At 39.1% G+C, this 24,353-nt stretch overlaps 1 protein-coding gene across 8 annotated transcripts in view; it reads left to right on the forward strand.

The window, feature by feature from the left end:
* The window catches only part of CTNNA1 (catenin alpha 1), a 178,904-nt gene that overhangs the window by 61,445 nt on the left and 93,106 nt on the right, over positions 1-24,353 (forward strand). For all 8 annotated transcript variants that reach the window (XM_025387032.1, XM_025387029.1, XM_025387031.1 and 5 more), the window contains 2 exons: positions 5,619-5,888; positions 8,583-8,786. In XM_025387032.1, the coding sequence (XP_025242817.1) occupies positions 5,619-5,888; positions 8,583-8,786 (474 nt within the window). The remainder of the gene's footprint in view (positions 1-5,618; positions 5,889-8,582; positions 8,787-24,353) is intronic.

Here is a 24,353-nt window from a genome sequence, read left to right on the forward strand (position 1 = left end):
AAATTCAGTCTCTTTGGGGACTTTTTGGATCTGTGTGTCCATATCTCTCCTTAGACTTGGGAAGTTTCCAGTTACTATTTCATTAAATAGGTTTTCTATGCCTTTTCTTTTCTCCTTCTGTAATTCGCATGATGGGAAACCCTTGACACCTCTTCTTGTTTTTCCCACAGTAGGGAGACTTAGCTGAGGGGATCACTGTTTGTGTCAGGTATGACATAATGTATAAGCAGCTGCTGTGGCACTGGGTTCTAGGTACCCTTGACACCAAGGACATACAAGACTACAACTACCACAAACTTCTACAGCCTAGGCAACTGAGGCACCCAAAGTTACTGCTGACATTGAACACAGGTGAAGAAGCTGCATGAAGACTGTACTACTGTACTACTACTCCTTCCTTGGGAAGAAGGGGTGCTCTGGAGGTTTGGGCCTAGGGAGCAGGGTGTATGTAGCTACAATTTGGGAACCTGAGCCAATAGGGCTCAGTGGCAAGTTGGAGCCCAGAGGCTGAGGCACCATGCAGTAGTGACTCTAGGCCCCTGGATGGTGGAGCTTGGCAGTATCCTAGGCTCTGTGAAGCCAGGTGCAACAGCAGCACATATCCCAGAATGGCAGAGCACAGCTGTTGTGTGGGCTCTGGGGAGGGGAGGGAACAGCACAGTGATTACTCTACTCTGCAAGGAGAGGAGTGTCTCAGCAGTTCACACTCTAGGGGATCCAACTTTAGGGAAACAGAATACTAGACTTGTTTGGCCTGTAGGGTGAATGTCTCTGCTCAGCCACTGCTTTGTTTCCCTTGGATGCAGGGTATTATGTCAGCTCAGCCCTGGGATGCTCAGCTGGTTCAGGGCACCAGTTCCCTAGGGGGCAATGTGCTGCTTCAGCTCAGGCCTGGTGGGCTTGAATTTTCTGGACAGTCCAGGCACAGATTCCTTGGGATGCAGGGCACTTCTGCTAAAGTATATGGATACGTGACTGCTCTGGGTGCCATTTCCTTGGATGCAGGGCACTGCTTCAGGTTGGGCACTAGTGTGGGGTGACTCCTCTGAGCGGTAAAGGTACTGTTTTCCCTGGAATGGGAGTGATACTATTTGGATTTATGTCCCCACCCAAATCTCATGTCTAATTGTAACCCCCTTTGTTGCAGGAGGGGCATGGTAGGAAGTGATTGGATTGCAGGGGCGGGGGTGCAGGGGGATTTCCCCCTTGCTATTCTTGGGAGTGAGTTCTCACAGATCTGGTTGTTTAAAATCTCCCCCTTTGCTCTCTTCCTCCTGTTCTGGCCATGTAAGACATGATTCCTTTCTCTTTGCTCTGTGCCATGATAGTAAGATTCCTGAACCATCCACTGCCAGCCATACTTCCTGTACAGCCTTCAGAACCATGAGCCAGTTAAACCTGTAAAGGTAGTCCTTTATAGCAGTGCAAGAATGGGCTAATACAGGGAGAGAAGAGGGGTAGATGGAGTGGCTTCCTCTCTCCTTGGCCCCATGAGTAAGGGTATAACAGTTGCTTGCAGCTTGGGGATGTCTGCCTAATTGGTCGTGACAGTTTGGTGGTAACTTAGCCTTGGGGATGAAGGGAAGCTGTGGCTACTCATACCAGGAGCAAGAACACTCCAGCCATGGTTCCATTTCCAAGATGGTATAGTGCAGTAGTTGCATGGGCTGTAGAAGGCAGGTCACAGTGTTGTCCCCTTCTTGGAGGGAGCACAGCAGTGTGAACTCTAGGCAGCTCCCTCAGCTGGGCTTAGTGCCTGTGAGAACTGCAGGGACAGTGGTGAGGTCTGTATGTGTCCAGGGTGTTGATGGGGGTTGCTGAGATCCTCTTGCTTACCTCCTCACAGTGGGGGGGTTTGTCCTGGTTCCCAGGTGATCCTGGTTGGGGTATAGGGTGGTGAAGGCCTGGTGTTTCCTTCTGTTTTCCATGTGGCCAGCCTGAGTTTGTCACCAGGGTTTCTGTAACTCCTCTGATGCACTCTGGTGCTCTCAGTTATTTTTATTAAAATGTAGTTGTTTAGTCGTTTCGGGTGTTGTTTTGAGGGGGATGAATGCTAGGAGCTGCTAGTTGGCCATCTGATGTCACTGTTTTTTTTTTTTTTTTTTTTTTTTTTTTTTTTAAATTTATTTTTTATTATTATACTGTAAGTTGTAGGGTACATGTGCATAACGTGCAGGTTTGTTACATATGTATACTTGTGCCTTGTTGGTATGTCACTGTTTTAAACCCTTTGTAAACATAAACTCATTTAGTCTTCACAAAATAATGTGAGATAGATACTATAACTGGTCGCATATTAATTTTAATAGAGGTTATATAATCTCGCAAGGTCACTCATCTAACAAGTGGTGGAGCCAGGATTTGAACCCAGGTTGTTTGGCAGCAGAGGACAGAGATATGTGTTTTAATTGTTCCTACAATCACTACTGCCTAGAACATTGCCTGGATATAGTGGTGTTCAATAAATACTTGTTTAACAACTGAGTGACTAAACCACTTTGCTGTACCGGAATTGGATTCTAAGTGTGGCGCTAATCAGTTACTTTCTAATTAAGTGTGGCTGGAATATTATTTGCTGACTAGAAGTGTTGAATTTCCATTAGCTCCATGCCGTTATTTGACTGTAAGTGTAAAAGTGACGGCAGAAGTAAGGATGGGTTGGCATCAACCCTGGGTCCTGTGAGAAGGACCACCTCTGCCTCACATTGTCGACTGGCTTCCCAACATGCTAGTGATGTAATAACCCTTTGATGCTTACATTCCCTCCATCTGTGTGCAGAGAGCTTATTGAGGTATTTGATGAGAATGTAATGCTTCTTATTTATTACCTAGTCTATGAATTCTTGCCTTTTGTGATTATTTTTTCTGAAAAGTTGGACACTGAATAGTAATGTTATTGTCAGTGTTTTATTTGTAAATAATTTGGACTGGTTGGATTGTTTGACCACGGACCCTTTTTTTAAGTGTAGCCATTTGTATCTAAGAGAAATCTATGGCTGTAATTTTATATTGTTAAGAGAGAAATGAGAGGAAACTTTCACTTGAATTTTTAGCTCTTGATTAGAGGCAGTGTTACAGATTGCTTAGAAGTTAATTTCTATTTCTTGGTCAATCCATGGGATATCATTCAGATTACATTGAAAGCAGTTCTTTGACTGTTCCTGAGTCTGCTTGAACCATCACTGGGTTGGTAAAGTTGGGGATTATGAAAGCTAAAGTAGACCAAGTGACTCTATTTTCATAAGTAATCTATTATGTTGCTTAATAGGTCAGTTTCCTCAGTAATCTGGATTACTTATTGGCATTATATATGTTGAAAAGAATACTTTTAATCATTATGCTTATTACAATAAATAGTGGTGTACTGTGATAGTGCCCGTTTTCTTTATGTAACAAAATCTAATTTCTTTGTGCTAAGTCAAGAACAGTTCTAAAGAGAGAAAAAAGAACACTTTAGCAGTCAGGACAAATGATGGTATTTCATTATTATTTTCATCATAGATTAAAATATATCCCTCATACTTTGTAAATAGAAGTCTGTCACAGTGTGATGAGGGCAAGACATTTAGAAAATGGCGCACAGAACATATGCACCAGCTGTTTAAGCATAATGGTTAACCCTAGCTCCTTGTCATAACTCAAGTCTTGGAATGATTACCAATTCTCTAAATCCACAGGGTCTTGCTTCTGAATATTTAGCCTAATGTAGCCTTTGGAAAAGTAGAAGTTGGTAATACCATATCAGGCAGTGGCTTAGGAAAGTCATGTGTTGAATAGTAATTATTGCACCTACTAACTTGAGATGACCGTAAGTCTCTTTGGTAACTAACCTTTATAAGAAGCTATGCTGATCTAGGTCATAGACACTTAGGAGGAATGCCACAGCTGATTGCAAAGCATTTTTATAAAACAGTAGACAATTTAAGTGCTTAAGGGCAAATGCCTTCCTAGAAAACTTTTAGAGCCCCTCAGATTGTGGTGACGGCAAGACATTTAGAAAGTGCCACACAAAACATGTGCACCAGCTGTTTAAGTGTAATGTTTAGTCATAGCCCCTTGTAGCCTGAGTCTTTAAATGATAACTGATTCTTTAAATCTACAGGGTCCTGTTTTTGAATGTTTAGCCTAATGTACTGTGTTACAGGGCATTTGGAGTGCTGTGAGCTATTACTTGCAAATTTAGATTCCAAACGAGAAAAGAATTCTAGGAGGAAAAGTAAGCTGTCATATTATACAAGGTTTGAATAAAGATGCAAACCTAAATATATACTGAGATGAAGTTTCAGAAAAAGGAAGCCAGTTTGGTGTCTCTAATGCCTAATTAGGAACTCATCTAGAAAGATGAACCACTAAATAGCTAAGTCAGATGGCTAATTGAGTAATTGACTTTGTCCTTTCTAACTTGGTCAATTTTCCCTTACTGTTTACACATGTAATACTCAAAATGTTTAAATTTATACTTTAAGATTTAGTTGATGACATTAATGTTGACATTTTAATGTGTAAAATAGAGTTGGGCTACCATTTGGTGATCATTTAGAGTTATCACCTGTATTCTTCTTCTGTGGTGGTGATCCACTTTTACTAAAGCCTTTTTTTTCCCCTTCTGAATAATGTGAGTGAAAGGAGGATACCAGAAATACCCACTTCCCATTCCCATCTTGCTTATTTTTGGCATCACTTATTTGTCACTTAGCATATCTACTCAGCCTACCAAGTAGATGCCATCATTAGTGGAAATGATGCCAAGGACCTCAAATCCTTCTTACTACGGATTATAATTATGGGGTAGAAGAAATGGAAAAAAAAAATAGTTTAAGACTGTATCTGTACAGAGTATTATAATCATCGATTGGGGCTATGAAGCACATATGCCTCAACTTTATGGCCTAGTGACCTGTGAACTGTTTAATGTACTGTGTAAGAAAAGTATGGTTCTGTGTCCTAAAGTGGTCTTTGGGGTGGTGAGGGGGAGAGAAGGAGTTATGTGCTTGTGAGAATGGCCTTGCCATATCCTCACCTAGTTATGTAGTTCATATATACCTGTGGCATCCTGTCCCAAATTTCACAAAACTCTTATAATGGTGTAACTTAATAAAAAATAATCCTCATAATAAGTCTTAACTCTGTTTGAATTTACCTATTCATTTTTCTATTTTTGGTTGGTATAGGTACATATATCTATATAGAGTTGTAATCAAGATGTTAGTTTGTTTTGTCTTTTATTTAATGCCTTATTTAGTTCTGTGCTAAGTACTTTACATACATTATCCCATTTAATCCTCAAAACGATGATAAGAAGGGTACTATTACTGCTTTTCTTTGACAGAAGGGGAAACGTAACCCCGAGGGTTTAAAATAAGGTCATAAAATAGCCAGGAGAAAGTAGAGGTGGGGGCAGGGTGGATTCAGATCTAGGTCTGTGTGATTCCAAAGCTCAGAATCTTACCTGCTAAGCCATACTGCCTTGTTTGTGATTGACTCTCAACTAGATTAATATGAAAATAATATGTCTAATTAGTAGAAATTCTAACTTTTCAGCATTTACCGACAAATTTTTATATGAGTAGAGCCCATATAAAGAGTGCTCCAATTTCTTGTTTTATTTGCTCTTGTAGGAATTGAAAGATGTTGGCCATCGTGATCAGATGGCTGCAGCTAGAGGAATCCTGCAGAAGAACGTTCCGATCCTCTATACTGCATCCCAGGCATGCCTACAGCACCCTGATGTCGCAGCCTATAAGGCCAACAGGGACCTGATATACAAGCAGCTGCAGCAGGCGGTCACAGGCATTTCCAATGCAGCCCAGGCCACTGCCTCAGACGATGCCTCCCAGCACCAGGGTGGAGGAGGAGGAGAACTGGCATATGCACTCAATAACTTTGATGTAAGTTATGCTTGGGCGGAAATTTCCAGCTCTTGACCATCCCCCAAAAGATAAAAGGTGTCTGGGGAAAAGTGATCAAGGCTTCTGATGATAGCTCAATTTCCACTTAGATCTGTAATCTAAGTCAAAATAAATTATGAATCATCAGTCTACTTGATTTTAACTTGGCCTAAAACATTTATTTTTATTTTTATTTTTAGTTTTAGTTTGAATTAAACTTCTGGATTCTTTTATGTAGCTTGCGTTTCCTATGAGGTCATTCTTTACTGAGGATATGAGTTTGGTTCATTTCAACCAAGATTTTGACCTTCTGGCAGATGTGAAGCTATGGTAGATACAGAAACAAAGTACACATAGGGTCAGCTCCCTAGAGGTTCATGGTCTATTGGGAGATAAAGAAACATCATAAGTGACTGCAGCAAAAGTACCATCATTTTAATCTTTCTTGTCTGCCTAGATATACTTCTTTTCAATGACTAAATTGGAATAATGAACAGAAATTTAATCATGTGGAAGCAAATTTGGGATTAAAATACTTTCTTAGCACAATATCATAATTACTTTTCATAAATGATGCTCTAGGTCTGTCCTGTGTACACAACTCTAAGGGTTAACTTTTTGGTGGGTTATGTGTTCTTAATTCCTACCCACAATGCCTCATGGCTTCCAGTAGATGGCAGCAGTATAAGTTGGTTTTTTTTTTGTTTTTTTTTTTTTGGGCTTTAAAAGTAACTCTTGGGGCAAATTAAAAAAAAAAAAAACAAAAAACAAAAACAGAAATTGTGTTCCAGGTGACCAGGATCCTTTCATAAAGTAGGGATACTATGAAATATAGAATAAAAAAATACAATGGAGTGCATTTTGTTTTTAAGTTTTTCCTTGCCTTTACGTTTTGTTTCTTTTGCCACTTTACTTTCGCTTAGGTAGTTGATCCTTGTTGATATGCATGGCTGATTTAAGACTTTTCATAAAGCAAGAAGGCAGTGTTAAGTCTAAAGATCATGGTGTTAGAACTCAGTTTTTACCATGGAGCTTTAAACATTAAAGTATTTTATAACAAACTCTTACGGTGCATGTTAAAATTTACTAGCAATGTTGTTTTTCCTCTCATCAAAATTTGGCAGTATTAGGTATCTTTCAAGGTAGTAGCACATTTTGCCCTAAGTTGAGTAGTATCTACCAGAAACTGCTTAACTTCTCAGGGACATTTAAACATTGTAAAATGAGGGTTTGTTCTAAATGATCTCAGGCCTGTTGAGGCTCTGTTACTCTTAAAATTCTGTACCATTCATTTCTCATTTTTATTGGCCAGAAAGCATTTTGTATTCAGTTTTGACCAGAGGAATCCTGTAATAACCTAATCTTACAAAAAATGATCAGCTAAAATGTAGGTTAATAAATGAACGGAAAGTATTGCATGTTCAGTTTGAAAATTGAGGGTTCTTTGGAAGGGAAGGAAGAAATGCATACTTATTGGAAAAGGGCAAGGTTTTGGTAGAAAAAATTTGGCATTTAAGTTGAAATCAATAAGGACATAGTCTCTGTAAAAAAAAATTAAAGCCATAATATTTGCACAGACATTTATCAGTGTGAGGATAAATTATATCAAGTGGAGGAATTGGAGGGAGGCCAGTAGCTGCTGTCTTGAGGATGCTGATGTTTCACCTTGTACCTATAGCTTACTTGTGACCGGACCTCACTAAGCAGTAGAAAAGCTGGATGTAAGTGGAGTCGGGCAGGAAGGGGAGACAGAAAAAGGATTTATTCTTGTTGGAGCAGTTCTTCCTCACAGCGTAGCTTTTTGGGAGGATTGCTATCATCTCTTACAGAATACTAGAGGTCTTTGAGGAAAGAAAGTCTCTAATTTAGACGTAACAGGATAAATTTGAGACTGAATTATTTAGAAAACTTGATTAGATGTGTAAGATGAGGCAAATAGATGGAAATTCATTGTAAATGCATTTCTTTCTGAAACTTTAAGGTTAGAAATCAGTTGTGTGTGTGTGTGTGCGCGCGCGCATGCGTGCGTACTTTAAGAGACAAGGTCTTGCTCTGTTACCTAGGCTGGAGTGCAATGGCACAATCACAGCTCACTGCAGCCTTGAGCTCCTGGGTTCAAGTGATCCTCCTGAGTAGCTGGGACTATAGGCGTGTGCCACCATGCCCAACTTACTTTATTTTTTTTGTAGAGACAGGGTCTTGCCTTGTTGCCTAGGCTGGTGTTGAACTGGCCTCAAACAATCGTCCACACCTGGCCTGTTTTGCTTTTATTTTTAAATTTTTTGTGGTGCAACAGTTCTAAATATCACAAGGCAGTTTTATATTCTGCAAGTAAGAGGTAACTTTTATTTTCCTTGTAATTCTCATCTGATGATTTGAATCGCTTGTCTTATGTAAGTTTACCTTTAGATGTTCAGAATAAGTTGTGTGAGTGTGATATATTTGTATTTGTGGTATCATACCTTATCATGCCCTGTTTGGCTGCGTAGCATTACTTCCAGTGCTTTCTTTGAGGAGTGATCAACAGTAGGCTAACTTCTGTGGGACAGCCCCTTATCTGTTAAGAAGTATAACTTTCTTTCAGATGTCGGAATTTTTGTGTTAAATCTTGATATTACTAATATCACTTTTCACACCTTGAATAAAGGAGGCAACAGAGATGAGTACTAACATTTGGTAATACTTTCTCTGCAGAAACAAATCATTGTGGACCCCTTGAGCTTCAGCGAGGAGCGCTTTAGGCCTTCCCTGGAGGAGCGCCTGGAAAGCATCATTAGTGGGGCTGCCTTGATGGCCGACTCGTCCTGCACGCGTGATGACCGTCGTGAGCGAATTGTGGCAGAGTGTAATGCTGTCCGCCAGGCCCTGCAGGACCTGCTTTCGGAGTACATGGGCAATGTGAGTTTGACAGCTTTTTTTTAAAGTAAGATATTTATGGATGAGGAGTTTTCTATAACATGTTGGATCTGAGATGTTTTCACTATAAATACCAAATATGTCCTTGACTCCTTGATTTTTGGGGGTGGGTCAGATTTTTTAAGGAATGGATAAATGGCTAAGTGGTTCTTTCCTCTCTCCAGCTTATTGAGAAATTTTAAACTTACAAAAATCATACAGTGAATACCTAGGAAATTTATCTGTATTCATCAGTTAACATGTAGATACATGTGTAGGTGTGTGTGTATATAAATGTATATGTATATATGTGTATATACACAAACATCCTTTTTTCCCCCGAAACCTTTGGAAGAAAGTTGTAGACATTGTGATGCTTCACCTCTAGTATTTTAGCATGCCTCTCCAAAGAATAATGACCTTCTATACCACTAAACTTTCATTATCCCAAGGAGGTGGCTGTCTAATTTTGGGCAAAAGGGAATGTTGAAAACCTGCCTCTTCAGTATTTATAGTTTATGAAAGTTTTTTCATGAACCGTATTGAATGTCATAAGAGTAGATAATTGCCAAGAAGAGTTACATGAAGCAAACTCTGGATAGTGTTTTTGAATTTTTAAGGTTTGTGCGTAAAAACCCAGGCTATGAAATTTGATACCTGACTTTTTTTTTTTTTAAAGGCCATAGAAAATTCTGCATTTGTCCATTTTTCTCTATTGCTGTATGTCTTTCTTTTTTTCCTTCACTTATACTTCTTCTATTCTGGTTATTTAATGCTAGCTTAGGGTTCTTGTCATTTAGACCTTGGACTCAATATCTTACTGTAGCTAATTAGCAATAAATTAAGGAAAAATTATATGAAATACTTTTAAGGGGAAGAAGGACAATACAAAGTAGTTGTCATCACTAGTGTTTTTTGCCTGTTTAACACTTAAAAAAAAATCTTGGTCCTTTCTCATTAGTTCATTTGCCATCACCTTGTCTGTTCACTTACAGGCCTGTAAAAGTTAATGGGTGATGGTAAGTCATGGTGGAATTCCTAGGGTGAAGATGAATGCCTTCCTCTGTTTATGTTGTTTCTACCATATTGTGAAATTAGTGATGCATACTGAATGTTTTAAAGCCATTGCCCCCTGGGCATGGTGGTTCAAGCCTGTAGTCCCAGTGCTTTGGGACGCTGAGGTGGGTGGATTGCGTGGGCCCAAGAGTTTGAGACCATTTTGGGCAACATGGTGAAATCCCATCTCTACAAAAAAATACAAAAGTTAACTGGGCATGGTGGCACATACCTGGTCCCAGCTACTTGGGAGGCTGAGGCAGGAGAATCGCTTACGCCTGGGAGGTTGTGGCTGCAGTGAACCACAGTCGCGCCACTGTGCTCCAGGCTGGGTGACAGAGCGAGAGTTTCTAAAAAAAAAAAAAAAAGCCATATTTTGATTATAGGCAGTCTACTTCAGAAAAATGAGATGAGATGTTTTGTTAAGTCAAATGGAAAAAGTGGTTTTTAAGTCACAGTGAAAATGTGGGACACATTTAAGAATCCATAGCTAAGATTGAACATTAGAAAATATTTTAAAAAATGGATATATTGCAGAATGGCTCACAGTGTTGCAGTCTTAAACAAGGGAACAAAAACCCATGGTAAGTGGATCAGTCATCTGCTATCATGTGTAGTGCTGGAAATGGTGTAAAAGTGTCTGATGTAGTTATGATTAGAAAATCACTTCAAAAACAGACTTTGGTGGGAAGGAGTATGTGATAAATCTGTTCCGATTGCTCCATTCTAGAGCCTTCTAATCCGTCTATAAGCTATCCCTTGAGTCTTGAGGTTGGTCACATTCTTGGGCCAATCACCCCTGGTCATGAGTAACCTTGAGGTTTTGAAACCTAGAGTGCCATACAAACAGTGCTCTCTATTCATGCCATCAATGTAATAAAAGCTGGGAAGCACTAATTTATACTGAAGACTTGGAAGGCCGCAATAGCATTCTTAAATGAAAACTGGAACAATGTGTGATGTGAGGCTGAAATTTGAGTATTATGGTAGGGATCTTGAAATGAATCTTGGCCGGGCAGGGCGGCTCACGCCTGTAATCCCAGCACTTTGGGAGGCCAAGGCAGGCGGATCACAAGGTCAGGAGATCGAGACCATCCTGGCTAACATGGTGAAACCCCGTCTCTACTAAAAATACAGAAAAATTACCTGTAATCCCGGCACTTTGGGAGGCCGAGGCGAGCGGATCACGAGGTCAGGAGATCGAGACCATCCTGGCTAACACAGTGAAACCCTGTCTCCACTAAAAATACAAAAAATTAGCCAGGCATGGTGACGGGTGCCTGTAGTCCCAGCTGCTCTGGAGGCTGAGGCAGGAGAATGGCGTGAACCTGGGAGGCGAAGCTTGCAGTGAGCCGAGATCGCGCCACTGCACTCCAGTCTGAGCAACAGAGCAAGACTCCATCTCAAAAACAAAAAAACACAAAAGAAAGAAATCTTGAGATTTAGAAATGTATTTTAGGAGATGGTCTCTGGGTATGTTTCTCCTAAAGGTAAAAATTTTAGTTTCCTTTTATTGATTCGTGTAACAGTGAACAGGCTTGGTGCTGTCAAAAAGTATTGGAGTGAGGATAAACGGGGAGGGCAGTGGAGCACACTTGAAGAAAGCTTAGAATGATAAAAGGGTCTGGAAGAAGCAGAAGCAACTGGGGATAGATTTTTGCTTATTTATGAAGCATTCAAAAACATTTAGACCCTCTAGTGAGTTTCAGAATATAACCAGCAATGTCTGCCTGTCACTCAGTTCATTCTGAGTATGTGTCACATGCAAAGCAGTGTGTTGGGCACAATGTAAGAGGAGGAATGAGGCTCTGATCCCTCCCTTCTGGAACAAAGTTTCTATGTGGGGTTTAATAGGAGTGTCATCATAGGTACAGCCAAAATGCTGTGGAAATTGCAAGGAGGTTGAGGTTATTTCTATCTGGGAAATCCAGGAGGCTTTCTAGAAGATTTATTTTGTAATCTTTTGGTTGACTTCTACCTTGATTTAAAAAAAAATGGTTCATTTTATTTCTGTTGAAAAATATTAGACAAATTATGTTATGTGGATAATTGAAATAACCTATGTTAATTAAAACTTGTTTACTACCTGAAACTTTGTAAACATTGTTGTAAAGTCCAGAAAGGCTCACATAATACTCACTTTTTCTATTTCTTGGATTCTGTCATGTTGTTAGTAATTTTATAGACACATTCTTTTTTTTTTTTTTTTTTTGGGACGGATTTTTCCCCTGCCGCCCGGCCGGGGGGCGGTGGCGCGCGATCTCAGCTCACTGCGAGCTCCGCCTCCTGGGTTCACGCCATTCTCCTGCCTCAGCCTGCCGAGTAGCTGGGACTACAGGTGCCCACCACAGGCCCAGCTAGTTTGTTTTTTTTTTTGTATTTTTAGTAGAGACGGGGTTTCACCATGTTAGCCAGGATGGTCTTGATCTCCTGACCCCATGATCCGCCCGTCTCGGCCTCCCAAAGTGCTGGGATTACAGGCGTGAGCCACCGCGCCCGGCCTAGACACACATTCTTAAAGCGTCTTCTTTCTTAATTTTGTGTTGCTTGTTACCAGGTTCCACTGGTTTTTTCTCTGAGACAGTGATTCTTTGGATGCACATTACAGTCCTTGGGCAACTTAAAAATCCTGATGTTTCAGGTGTACCCCAGACCAATTAAGTTGGAATCTCTGAGTCAAGATCCAGGTGTCAGTTGTTTTAAAACACTTCTCAGTTGATTCCAGTGTGCAACTAAGGTGGAAAAACTGCTCTGGTAGTTTATTCCATTTGTCCCTTTCTGCCCCCACTGCCATTATCTTACTTCAGTGTCTCCTCACTTTCTCCATTTTCCACTTTGTTTTTCCTGCCCAGGCCAGGCTGAGCTCCTGTCTTTAGTAGTAGGGCATTGTTCATTATGTTCTGGAAATTCCCTTCCTACCTGTGTAAACCTGATCTACTCTTCTTTCAGGCCCCACATTTGTTTTTCATCTCTTTGCTGAAGGCCATTTCAAACTACATCACCTTACATTGTTTCTTTGGTGCTTGATGTTTTGTGCCTTATTGTATACTCCTTTGAATTGTTGTTTAATTGCATTTCCTTTATCCATTTTATTCTGCAACTAGGTTTTAAGCCTTTGGAACATGACAACTCCTTAAAAATATTCATTCATGGTCTAGTATAATGCTGCAAGAGGTACTCAGTAAATGCTTGCTTAATGAACTCATGCTGGTTTGGAGGAATGAATAAAATGAATAATTTTGGATTTTCATGCTGCTAAGGATGTAATGGTGTAGGGGGAAAAAACCAAAGACCTTACCCTTATGGGCCTTACATTCTACAGGGGATGAAGGAGGAGGCTGTGGTGGTTTATTTCTACTTCCTGTGGATCTTTCAGTATACAGATGACATTTGTTGAAAAAATTAAACCAAATACTCTGAAATAAGCAATTAAGTGAAAGTGATATCTTAGAGCAGAGTTAAATTCATCAGCTGAGGGCCAAATTCCCTTTTAAAGTTTCCAAGGGTCAGGAGGCTAGCAGCCTTAATGTTGTTGCTTGCATAGTGGTTTGATGAAGAGTTGGTAGGTAGTCTTGGCTCTACCGCTAACTTACTGTATGGGCTCTAAGGAAATATTGATATGAAAGTAATGCATTTGACCTCTACTTTCTTAACATTAGGGAAATATCACAGACCCATGACAGTGGAGGTTTTGTGACCCTTCAGGGTATCCTTGTAGTTTCAGAGATGACTTCCAGGTTTCCTTGAAATGAAATGTGGTTATTGTGGTTAAGTTTAATTTGTTTTGGCTCTGTCAGCCTAAAGTTGCTTTGCCTGTGAGAGAGAAAAACAGCTTTGGATGGATGTCGTAATCTTAAAAGGTTTAAAAGTGAATGGATTGAAATTAAAATGAAATGTAATTAAATTTGAAAAAGTTATTACCATTTTATTTTTTTAATGATTGAAAGTCAGGCATGTGCATTAAACTACTGAACCACCACTACTTATTAGCATTTAGGGATATATATTTTCTGTTTTTTTCTTCTTCTATGCAGAGCATGAAATAACAGTTTTAACTCTCTCAGTGTTTTCTGCCTGTAAACATGAAATATCCGTAGAACTAGGTTTCATACTATTAAGTTAATGGGTTAAAAAAGTCTGCTGTCTGGTTAATGGGTTAAAATTTCTGTTTTTCAAATACATAGCTGACTTGGTTGCCCACTTGTGTGTTTTAATGTTCTCTGAATTATTTCAGTGCTACTGAAAAAGCCTTCTGAAGGGCCCTATGCTTTATACAGCTGACTTCTTTATTTCATGCCTTTCATTCTGCTGAGGGATATGCTGACTGTTAATATGTTCCTTTCTCGCTTTTTTAAGGCATGTATTTTTCCAATAGTAGAATTTATTGAAAACAAACTTGTCTCTGTTACCATACCCCCCTTCAACCCTGACTCCTCAATAAACAAATAAGCAAAACCTACCCCTTCCCCAAAACCTCCAAATCTGAAAATACTTAACACAACGTCTGAAACATAAAGGACCCCTCAGTCTTTGAAATGAACTCCATTTGGTTTTGACCAGTGCAGTCTTGCCCAGCAGGTCATGGTCATGTTTGACTGACTGGTGTTAGGGCTTATAATTGGTAAGAACAAACACATGCCATGGGCATAAGTAGTTCTAGCCCTCCGCTATTCAGTGTGGTAGCCACTCGCCATATGTGGCTATTGAGCACTTGAAATGTGGTAAGTCTAAATTGAAGTTTGCTGTTAAGTACGCACCAGATTTCAGAGTTAGTATAGAAAAAAGAATGTAAATTATCTGATTGATATTATTTTAGATATATTGGGTTAAATAAAATCTGCTATTAAACTTTATTTTTACCTGTTTCTTTTCACTTATGGCTACTAAAAAAATCATATTTACATTGATTATATATGTATCTATAACTTACATATATGTTACAAAAATTATGTGGGTGGTTTATTTCTGGCTTGCATTGTATCTCTGTTGGATAGTTCTAACCAATAAGTAACCAGCCAGCTAAAGTGAGTGGATAAGAGGTTAGGATCAACTTCATTGAATGTCCAGAATGGCATAGTAGTCCATGCATAGTAGCTGTTGTAGCTTGTATTCTTTTAATACTTAAAACTGTAATTTTAGACAGAAGAAAATTGGTTCAATTTAGGACCTTGTAAGGATAATGTTCCTTAAAGATATATTTTATCTTTGTTCTTGCCTGAAAACATTGGGCATAGTGGTTGTAGGATCCAAAAGAAGAATGCAATAACTGGACATACTTTGGTTGAACTGGACATATATTTGAGGAATGTGATTATGTTAATATATCAAGTATAAAATTTTAATTCAATTTGGGTAAGTTTGATGTGAAATGTATGAATGGTATGCAGCAAATGTTCACTTTCAAAGATCTTTTGAAAAGATATATTGTTATTGTAGTGAAGTGAGGCACTCAATTTAGATGCTAATCCTTTGTCAGTTTTGCACATGCCTTCCTGGAATCTCTCTAGTTTAGCCAGAGCTTTTGAAGGACTCTGAAGAACTTGTTACTGCATTATGTTGTGACTGCACTTTCTTCTCTTCAAAATTAGAGTAGCTTAATTTTTTCCCGATTGTAAAAGTTCATTATACATTGTATATATTATACATGTGTATATATTTACATTATATATTTTATATATTAAAAGTTCATTATATACTGTCCGTAATCCCACAATTCATTTTTGTGTATAACATTCCAGACTTAATTCTGGATATGTGTATATGTACACTTATATCTGTTCTTTTCTTACCGTCTCCTCTTTTTAAAAATGCTGTTAGTAATGATTGCCCATACTTTTATACTGCTTACCATATGCCAGCCATTGTGCTGAGACATTTTATCCCCATCATAACCCTATTAAGTTGATAATTGCTCAAAAGTACATATACATACAGGTGCAGTTTGAACTCAGATCTGGCTGACCTGAAAGTCTGAGCTCTTAGTACTTTTACCTTTGTACATCGTCTCAAGTTAACAAATATTATTTTATAACATCTTAATGGTGGCAGAGTTTTCCATTAAGATTAAATACCCCCAGAACTAAAATAAATACTAGAATCTAAATTTCAATATTAAATTTCTAAAAGTGGATATCCTAGACTAAATAAAATAGATCCAGGTCTGGGATAGCTGCTTGAAGTGAGTGGAGTGTGAAGAGACCATCAAACAGGCTTTGTGTGAGCAATAAAGCTTTTTAATCACCTCGGTGCAGGCAGGCTGAGTACGAAAAGAGTCAGCGAAGGGTGGTGGGATTATCATTCGTTCTTAAGGTCTGGGATAGGCATTGGAGTTAGGAGCAGTTTTTTGTGAGCAGGGGGTAGATCTTACAAAGTACATTCTCAAGGGTGGGGAGAATATTACAAAGTACCTTCTTAAGGGCGGCGGAGGATATTACAAAATACCTTCTCAAGGGTGGGGAGGGTGTATTGTCATAAAGTCAGTTTATCAGTTAGGGTGGGCAGGAACAAATCACAGTGGTGGAATGTCATCAGTCAAGGCAGGAACTGGCTATTTTAACTTCTTTTGTGGATCTTCAGTTGCTTCTGGCCATCTGGATATATACGTGCAGGTCACGGGATATGATGGCTTAGCTTGGGCTCAGAGGCCTGACATGGAGCAAAAGAGCTTTTTAGAGTATCTTTCCATACTAGACTGGTGGTACTTGAGTGCCGTAGATGTTTAAATGGGCTGTGTGGTTTGCAGGTACAGAGGCTGAGTTTTGTTATACAGTTATGGTATGATTTCCATCTTTCTTTGAACTCTTGGGTTTTCTTTCTGCAAGAGATGCTTACCTAAATTAGTCCATAGTTCTGTAGAGGCATTTGAAGATTATTTTATTGAATTGTCAGTGTAAGCTTTTCTGTGAGCTGCCTAATAAACAGGGTTTGGGAGAGTTTATGTAAGTAGATGATGCATTGAATGCAAAATTTGAGCCTGTGTAGGACTTGCTTTTTTGACAGCGGCATTTATTTTTATTTTTTATTTAATAAATTTTACTGTATATGTTTAAGGTATACAATGTGATATGTAGATATACATAGTTAAAGATTACTACAGTCAAGCCATTTAACATATCTGTTATCTTAAGAGTTACGTTGTGTGTGGGTGGTAAGAGGGCCTAAAATCTACTCTCTCAGTAAGTTTTCCAAGTACAATACAATGCTATTGACTATAGGCTTCATGCTGTAGATTAGAGCTCTAGATTTTTTAATATATGTATATTTTTTGCACTGTTACCCAGGCTGGAGTGCAGTGGTAACGATCACAGCTTGCTGCAGCCCCTGCTTCCCTGGTTCAAGTGATTCTCGTGCCCCAGCCTCCCAAACATAATAGCTGGGATTAGAGGCTTGTGTTACGAAGCCTAGCTAATTTTTGTATTTTTAGTAGAGATGGGGTTCCACGCTGTTGGCCAGGCTGGTCTCAAACACCTGGCCTCAAGTGTTCCACCTGCCTTGGCCTCCCAAAGTGTTGGGATTACAGGTGTGAGCCACCATGGCTGGCCAAGAGCTCTAGATTTATTCATCCTGCATAACTGCAACTTTGTACCCCTTGACCTAAGTGTCCCCTACTCCCACCATTTGGTAACCCACCTTTCTACTCTCTTGTTTTTATGTATTAGAGAACATGTAAAAATCATTCAATAGTTTTCTCTCTGTGTCTGATTTATTTCAGTTAGTAATAATGTCCTCCAAGTTCATCCATGTTGTAGAGCAGCATTTATTTAATTTGAAAACCCTGTTTGTCAAAAATTATGTGTTATTTTCTTATGGTTCAAGATAAGGAGTTTAAAAGATCTTCATAACTCTGAGGAAGATGTCTTACCCCAGTTATATTTGTGTTGCTTTCAAAGAGGTTTGAAGTAAGTACTTCCTGTGTATAAGCTATCCTGGCATTGCTAATTGCAGTATTTAGCAGGCAAGTTCTTAATCTTTAATACCAGAAAGATGCATGTTCATGTATTTGTTGAAGTGGTGCTGGCCTGATGGAGCAGTAGTGGAGTGGGCTTTTGAAATCAGGATGATGGAGCAGGCATGTAAGCCTGTCCAGTGTCAGGCAGCAGATGGATAGGAGTTTAGCCTCCTCAGGATTGCTGCTAGACTGTCCTTTATATCACTTTGTGCTCTTTAGCCGTCAAGCAGGGTTGAAAAGACTTCATACCTAACGTAGTATTTCTGGATTAACAGGTAATAACCTCTAAATATATCAGATTATTAGTAATTATCTCTAGCTGGTGGGGCGATGGGCACTATAAATTTTCTTTGATATTTTTTCCCACATTTAAAAAATACGTTTTTAACGTTGCTAATGTCACAAAGTTTAAAAAACTTAGACCCTTAGATTTGTGTGTCTTCGATTTTTAGGTTTTATTTATAGTCATATACTGTGTTCATTTCCAAAGTACTATTAATAGGGAAATTTGATGGTTTTTCACACATTAATATGTTGATTCGTCCTTTCGAGGTAATGGTTAATTCAAGACTAGTTTGGCTAAAGTGGTTAGTTTGGTTTTTAAAAAAATTATAGTATACATTTCTATCAAGTCTTGAAGTGAGACTCAATTTTTATCTCTCTGTGATAGCATTTGCTTCATTCTTTTCTTGCAGTGTATATCAAAGTGATTCTTGACCTTGGAAGTATAAAATTGTGAAGGTAGAATTTGGAAGTGACATTCGTTATCATGTGGTCTAGGGGTTGACAAATTACAGTTCTCAGGTCAAGTCTAGCCTGCCACTTATTTTTATAAATAAGGTTTTATTGGAACACAGCCATACCCATTTTGTTTCTTCCTTCTCCTGCTCCTTCTTTTCTTCCTTCTTCTTTCCTCCTCTTCCTCCTCCTCCCCCTTCTTCTGCGCTCCCTCCCCTTCTCTTTTTGGTTTTGTTTATTTTTTTTGAGACACGGTCTTATTCTGCCACCCAGGCTGGGACTGCAAGTGGTGCAATCACAGCCCACTGCAGCCTTGACTTCCCAGGCTCAGGTGATTCTGCCACCTCACCTTCCCCAGTAACTGGGACTACAGGTGTGCACCAGCATACCTAATTTTTTGTATATGCGGTCTTGCCATTTTTCCAAGGCTTGTCTCAAACTCCTGGGCTCAAGCAGTCTGCCTACCCCAGCCTCCCAAAGTGCTGGAATTACAGGTGTGAGCCACCATGCCTGGCCAAGTAGTTTCTAAAGAGACCACATGGCCCCAGGGCCTAAAATATTTGCTGTTTGGTCCTTTATAGGAACTTGCCAATTTTTAATCTATTTCAGTCAGCTCCCCAGTAGCTGGGACTGCAGGTGTGCACCGCCATGTCTGGCTAAGTTTTGTATTTTTAGTAGAGATGGAGTTTCACCATGTTGGCCAGGCTGGTCTCAAAGTCCTGATGTCAAATGTTCTACCCACCTCGGCCTCCCAAAGTTTTGGGATTATAGGCATGAGCCACGGCCCCCAGCCCAACCAATTAATTTTTCTGAAGGCTTTAGATTATAAATTCAGTTTCTTCAGTAGATATAAAACTATGTTATGTATTGCTTCTTGGGTAAATTTTGGAAGATTGTGGTTTTCAATGAATTAGTTCATTTTATCCACTTAATTGATTTTGTGTGCATGGAGATGTTTGTTGCAATCTCTTATTATCCTTTTAATGTTTAGCATCTGTAGCAATATTCTCTGTTTCATAACTATTGTTGATAATTTGTTTTATTTTTTTCTTTCTTTGTCAGTCTGGCCAGAAGTTTATCAATTCTAGTGATCTTTTGAAAAATCCAGCTTTGGGTTTCATTAATTTTTTTCCTCTAATACTTCCAATTTCATCTGTTTCTGCTTTTTAATTTTTTTTTCTGTCTACTTATTTTGAGTTTATTTTATTCTGTCTTTACTAGTTTCTTGAGGTGAGAACTTAGGTTATTGACTTGAGACCTTTGTTCTTTATGTAAAGATATAGTGGTATAGATTTCCCTAATCTAAGCCCTGCTTTGTCTGCATCCAATAAATTCTGATACGTTGTATTTTCATTTTAAAATTATTTTTGTTTTTTTTTTTGTTGTGTGTGTGTTTGTTTTTTAAGAGATCGGGTCTCATCATGTTACCCAGGCTGGTCTTGAACTCTTGAGTTCAAATGATCCTCCCACCTCAACCTCCCAAAGTGCTGGGATTAGAGGCGTGAGCCGCCGTGCCCAGCCTGTATTTTCATTTTTGTTCAGTTCAAGATATTTTAAAATTTTCCTTGAGTCTTCTTCTTTGATTAATGGCTTATTTAGAAGTATGTTGTGTAATTTCCAAGTATTTGGAGATTTTCTTGCTATGTTTCTGTTACTGATTTCTAGTTTAATTCTAATTCCATATGGTCAGAGAACATAAACTTTTCATGATTTCAGTTTTTTAAAAAATTTGTTCATTGAGCCTTGTTTTATGACCCAGTGCTACCTTTGTGAATATTCTGTTTGCACTTGACAAATAATATGTATTCTGCTTTTTTTTTTTTTTTTTGAGACGGAGTCTTGCTCTGTCACTCAGGCTGGAATTGTAGTGGCGCGATCTCGGCTCAAGTGATTTCTCCTGCCTCAGCCTCCCGAGTAGCTGGGATTACAGGCGCCCGCCATCACGCCTGGCTAATTTCTGTATTTTTAGTAGAGATGGGGTTTCACTGTGTTGACCAGTCTGGTCTTGAACTCCTGACCTCAGGTGACCCACCCTCCTTGGCCTCCCAAAGTGCTGGGGTTACAGGCATGAGCCACCGTGCCTGGCCTGTGTTCTATTATTGTTGGGTGGAGTGAAAGTGTCACTTAAATCTGGTTGGTTGATGGCATTGTTCTATAGCTTGCTGTTTTTTTGGTTGGGGAAAGATCTAATTATTCTAAGAATTACTGAGAGAAGAGTGTTGCAGTCTCCAACTTTAGTTGTAGATTTGACTGTTCTTTATTTCAATTTTTGGATTGCCACTCTATGTGTTCTGCTCAGGAATTTTAGTTACATTCAGTGGGACAGACAGGGTGGAATATATTTATTATGTTTAGCCAGAACCAAAATTCAACCAGTGTTTTCAAAGCTGAGTCTGAAACTAGTGCAGTGTTAGGCCATGGTGTCACACCCGTGTTTGAACAGTTAGAACTAGAACTAAGGCTTCTGATTTTTCAGTCCAGAGATACTCCTGGTGGTGCTCTTCACATGTGATGCCATGGATGATGAGCAGTAAGCTGATACTTCCATAGGATAGAACTTGTTAAAGCTTGATCAAGTAATGTAATCTCCCCAGGGCGGCTTTCTTGGTGGGAATTGGGGTCATTAATAGCTGCCCGTCTAACTGGCCTTGTTAAAATGCACAGAGAATCTCTCAAGTAAGACCAAGAAAAATCATGAAGATGAGAATATAATGGGTGGTGTTTTTAAAAAAATATCAAGATGCCTTGGGACAAAAGAACAGAAAATAAAAGTGTAGCAAAGAATAGGGTGAACAGGGATCTGGATAGGTTGGGACCAAGGGACATCCTTCTGTGACAGGTGCTTTACAGCTTTCTGTGTCTGCTCCATGGCTTGCTCTCTGCCTTTAGCAAAGAGCCAAAGTGGCAGTCTCCATCTCCAGTCTGTGTGATTTTGTAGTTCAGGCATCTAATCACAATCACAGCTGACAGGTCTCTCCCTCTCCTCTCGTGTGTGTATGCAATGCCATGTTTGATGTGAACATAAAACTATAAAATGTATATGCAAATCGGTATTTTTAGGGAAAATATAATATAGTTTCTCCTTCTTCAGTTATTCTTTTTGGCCCAAGGAGTAGGCTTTACTTTTTGGCAAAGTTGTCGTGTGTTGATAATAAAAAGTTGATATATTAAAAATACTGTGATTGTTTAAATGTAGCAAACTGATAGTTGTGGGTGGCCACCTATTTAATTTAGAATGTTCATATGTGACAAACATGTAAAACTAAAAGCTTATCAATCATGACCTTCTACCCTAATATTTTTTATCCATTCATTTTTAATTTTTTTAAAATTAGGTTTCTTAGAGGACTTGAGGTAGTAAATAAAAGCTCATTGTGACTATGGCAGTTAAGGATTAAACAAACTGGGTTTGTATGTTTGGTTTGTCTGCCTTCAAACTGGCCATATTGTTTGTTTATTTATTTTTTTGTCTTTAACCCTCTACTCCCCTCATTAAATATAGTTACATAAAGGGATGCCATTTAGATGCTTTTCATGATGGGCAGTTCAGGTTCTGTCATGAGCATTGAGTTTCCAAACTGTCCTTGTCAGAGACAGGAAATTTCCTCCTTTCTAACTTCAGACCTGCTGTGTTGAAAGTTGCCTCTTTGGTTGATATATTTCTCAGTCGTAATGCCAACTTAGAAGGGCACAAGTCTGTGGAAGATTATTTTATTCATTTTGAGTTAAATCTTTGTTCATATCTGATGACTGCTAATGAAGTCATTGCCAGCAACTCAATGGCTTGCTTATTTTATTTCAGTATGTATGTATGTATGTATGTATGTATGTATGTATTATTTTTTGAGACGAAGTCTCGCTCTTTCGCCTTGGCTAGAGTGCAATGGTGTGATCTCGGCTCACTGGAACTTCTGCCTACTGGGTTCAGGTGATTCTCCTGCCTCAGCCTTCCGAGTAGCTGGGATTACAGGCGCCTGCCACCATGCCCGACTAATTTTTGTGTTTTTTGTAGAGATGGGGTTTCACCATGTTGACCAGGCTGGTCTTGAACTCCTGACCTCAGGTAATCCACCTGCCTTGGCCTCCCAAAATGCTGGGATTACATACATGAGCCACCGTGACTGGCCTGTTTTAAAGAGGAATATTGGATATATAGAACCAAAGACTGTTGGGAACTGATTCCGTTTGGTCATTCTCTCAAACTGCCATTAGGGCTTTTTGTAATGTCATAATTTGGAAGCATACGGAAGATATTTCCTTTGAGTTACTTTATGCTGAAATAATATCTGGTCAGTAAATAATCTTACAAGTATTACTTTCAGATGTTTTGAAGTGATTGGCCTCCTGCTCTGGTTTTAAACCGAGTTGAAGATACTTTAATGTTTGCAGTTTATAATAATCTACCAAGTTGAACACAGTGTGGCATCGTATTTCAAGGCTTCCTTGCTAACTGTCCTTTCAATTTAACACCGGAACATATTAGCCTGAATTACTTCTCCTTGCTTCGAGAGAGAATTACTGGTTTTATAGATTCAAATATGAAAGTCATCTTCTAGGAGTGAAAAGATTAGTGTTTTGGCTTGCCCTTGCTCTTGTGTTTATATGAATATTGCTTATTATTTCCTGGTGTAAAATGACCTGAAATATTTTATTAGAAAAAATTATACCAGCCTGGGCAACATGGCAAAACTCTATCGCTATAATAATACTAAGAATTAGCCGAGCGTGGTGGCACACGCCTGTAGTTCCAGCTACTCGAGAGGCTGAGGTAGGAGGGTAGCCTGAGCCCGGGAAGTTGAGGCTGCAGTGAGCCATGATGGCACCACTGCACTCCAGCCTGGGCGACAGAATGAGACTTCATTTCACACAAAGACCAGTGATACTGAACTGTAATCTTTTAAGCTCATGCTAATAAACACACTTGTTGCCAGGAGCAGAGCATATTGTTTATGTTACTTTGAAGATTCTGTATTTTTGGTGAAAAATACCTGAAGCCACTGTATATAGGAAAATTGCTTGTTTTCTAAAATTGGCCATTAATATATATCCTTTTTAGTGATTTATGTTGTGATAAAGGATCCTCTCACCTCCCTCACCTTTTCAAAACTGGTTTTTCTTATGCCATTAAAGTTTTTCAATTAAGGAAACAGACTCAAGGTTTATGCCAGAGGTTGCAAATGTTTTTTTGTGGAAAATCAGACCTTGGCAATGACCTTGAGCAGTAGGATATAAATAACTCCCACAAGCTTAGCGTTCCAATAATGGAACACCAGGCCTAAATGGGTTAAGAAATTTGTTTGAGTTTTCTTTTTCAAAGCAATATTAAATGTTGTAGCATTCAGATAAAAATCCAATTTTAAAATTAAAATTTCTAATCATGGCAGTTAAACACCTGACACCATTGGCCACCTCTTACTTGCTTTCTACAGGGCTTTCATATTGGCCAACTGTAGAGGTTAAAAATCTAACTACTCTTTTCAACTAGGTTTTTCTATCCAATGCTACATTAACCATTTTCTTAAAACCACTCTGAACCTAGAATTACACTAATTTTGGGGTTATGTTAATAAACAGCAATAATTGTATTTTTTGGATTTAAGGTATTGATCAAGTGTGAATTATCCTTAACCCTCAAGTTTTGAACAGATATGAAAGTTGGTGTAGGAGGAATAGTTACATACAAGATAATTCCGGACGGGCGCGGTGGCTCACGCCTGTAGTCCCAGCACTTTGGGAGGCTGAGACGGGTGGATCACGAGGTCAGGAGATCAAGACCATCCTGGCTAACATGGTGAAACCCCGTCTCTACTAAAAATACATTAAAAAAA

Source organism: Theropithecus gelada, chromosome 6 (genome assembly GCF_003255815.1).
Source record: "Theropithecus gelada isolate Dixy chromosome 6, Tgel_1.0, whole genome shotgun sequence".
Classification (NCBI taxonomy): domain Eukaryota; kingdom Metazoa; phylum Chordata; class Mammalia; order Primates; family Cercopithecidae; genus Theropithecus; species Theropithecus gelada.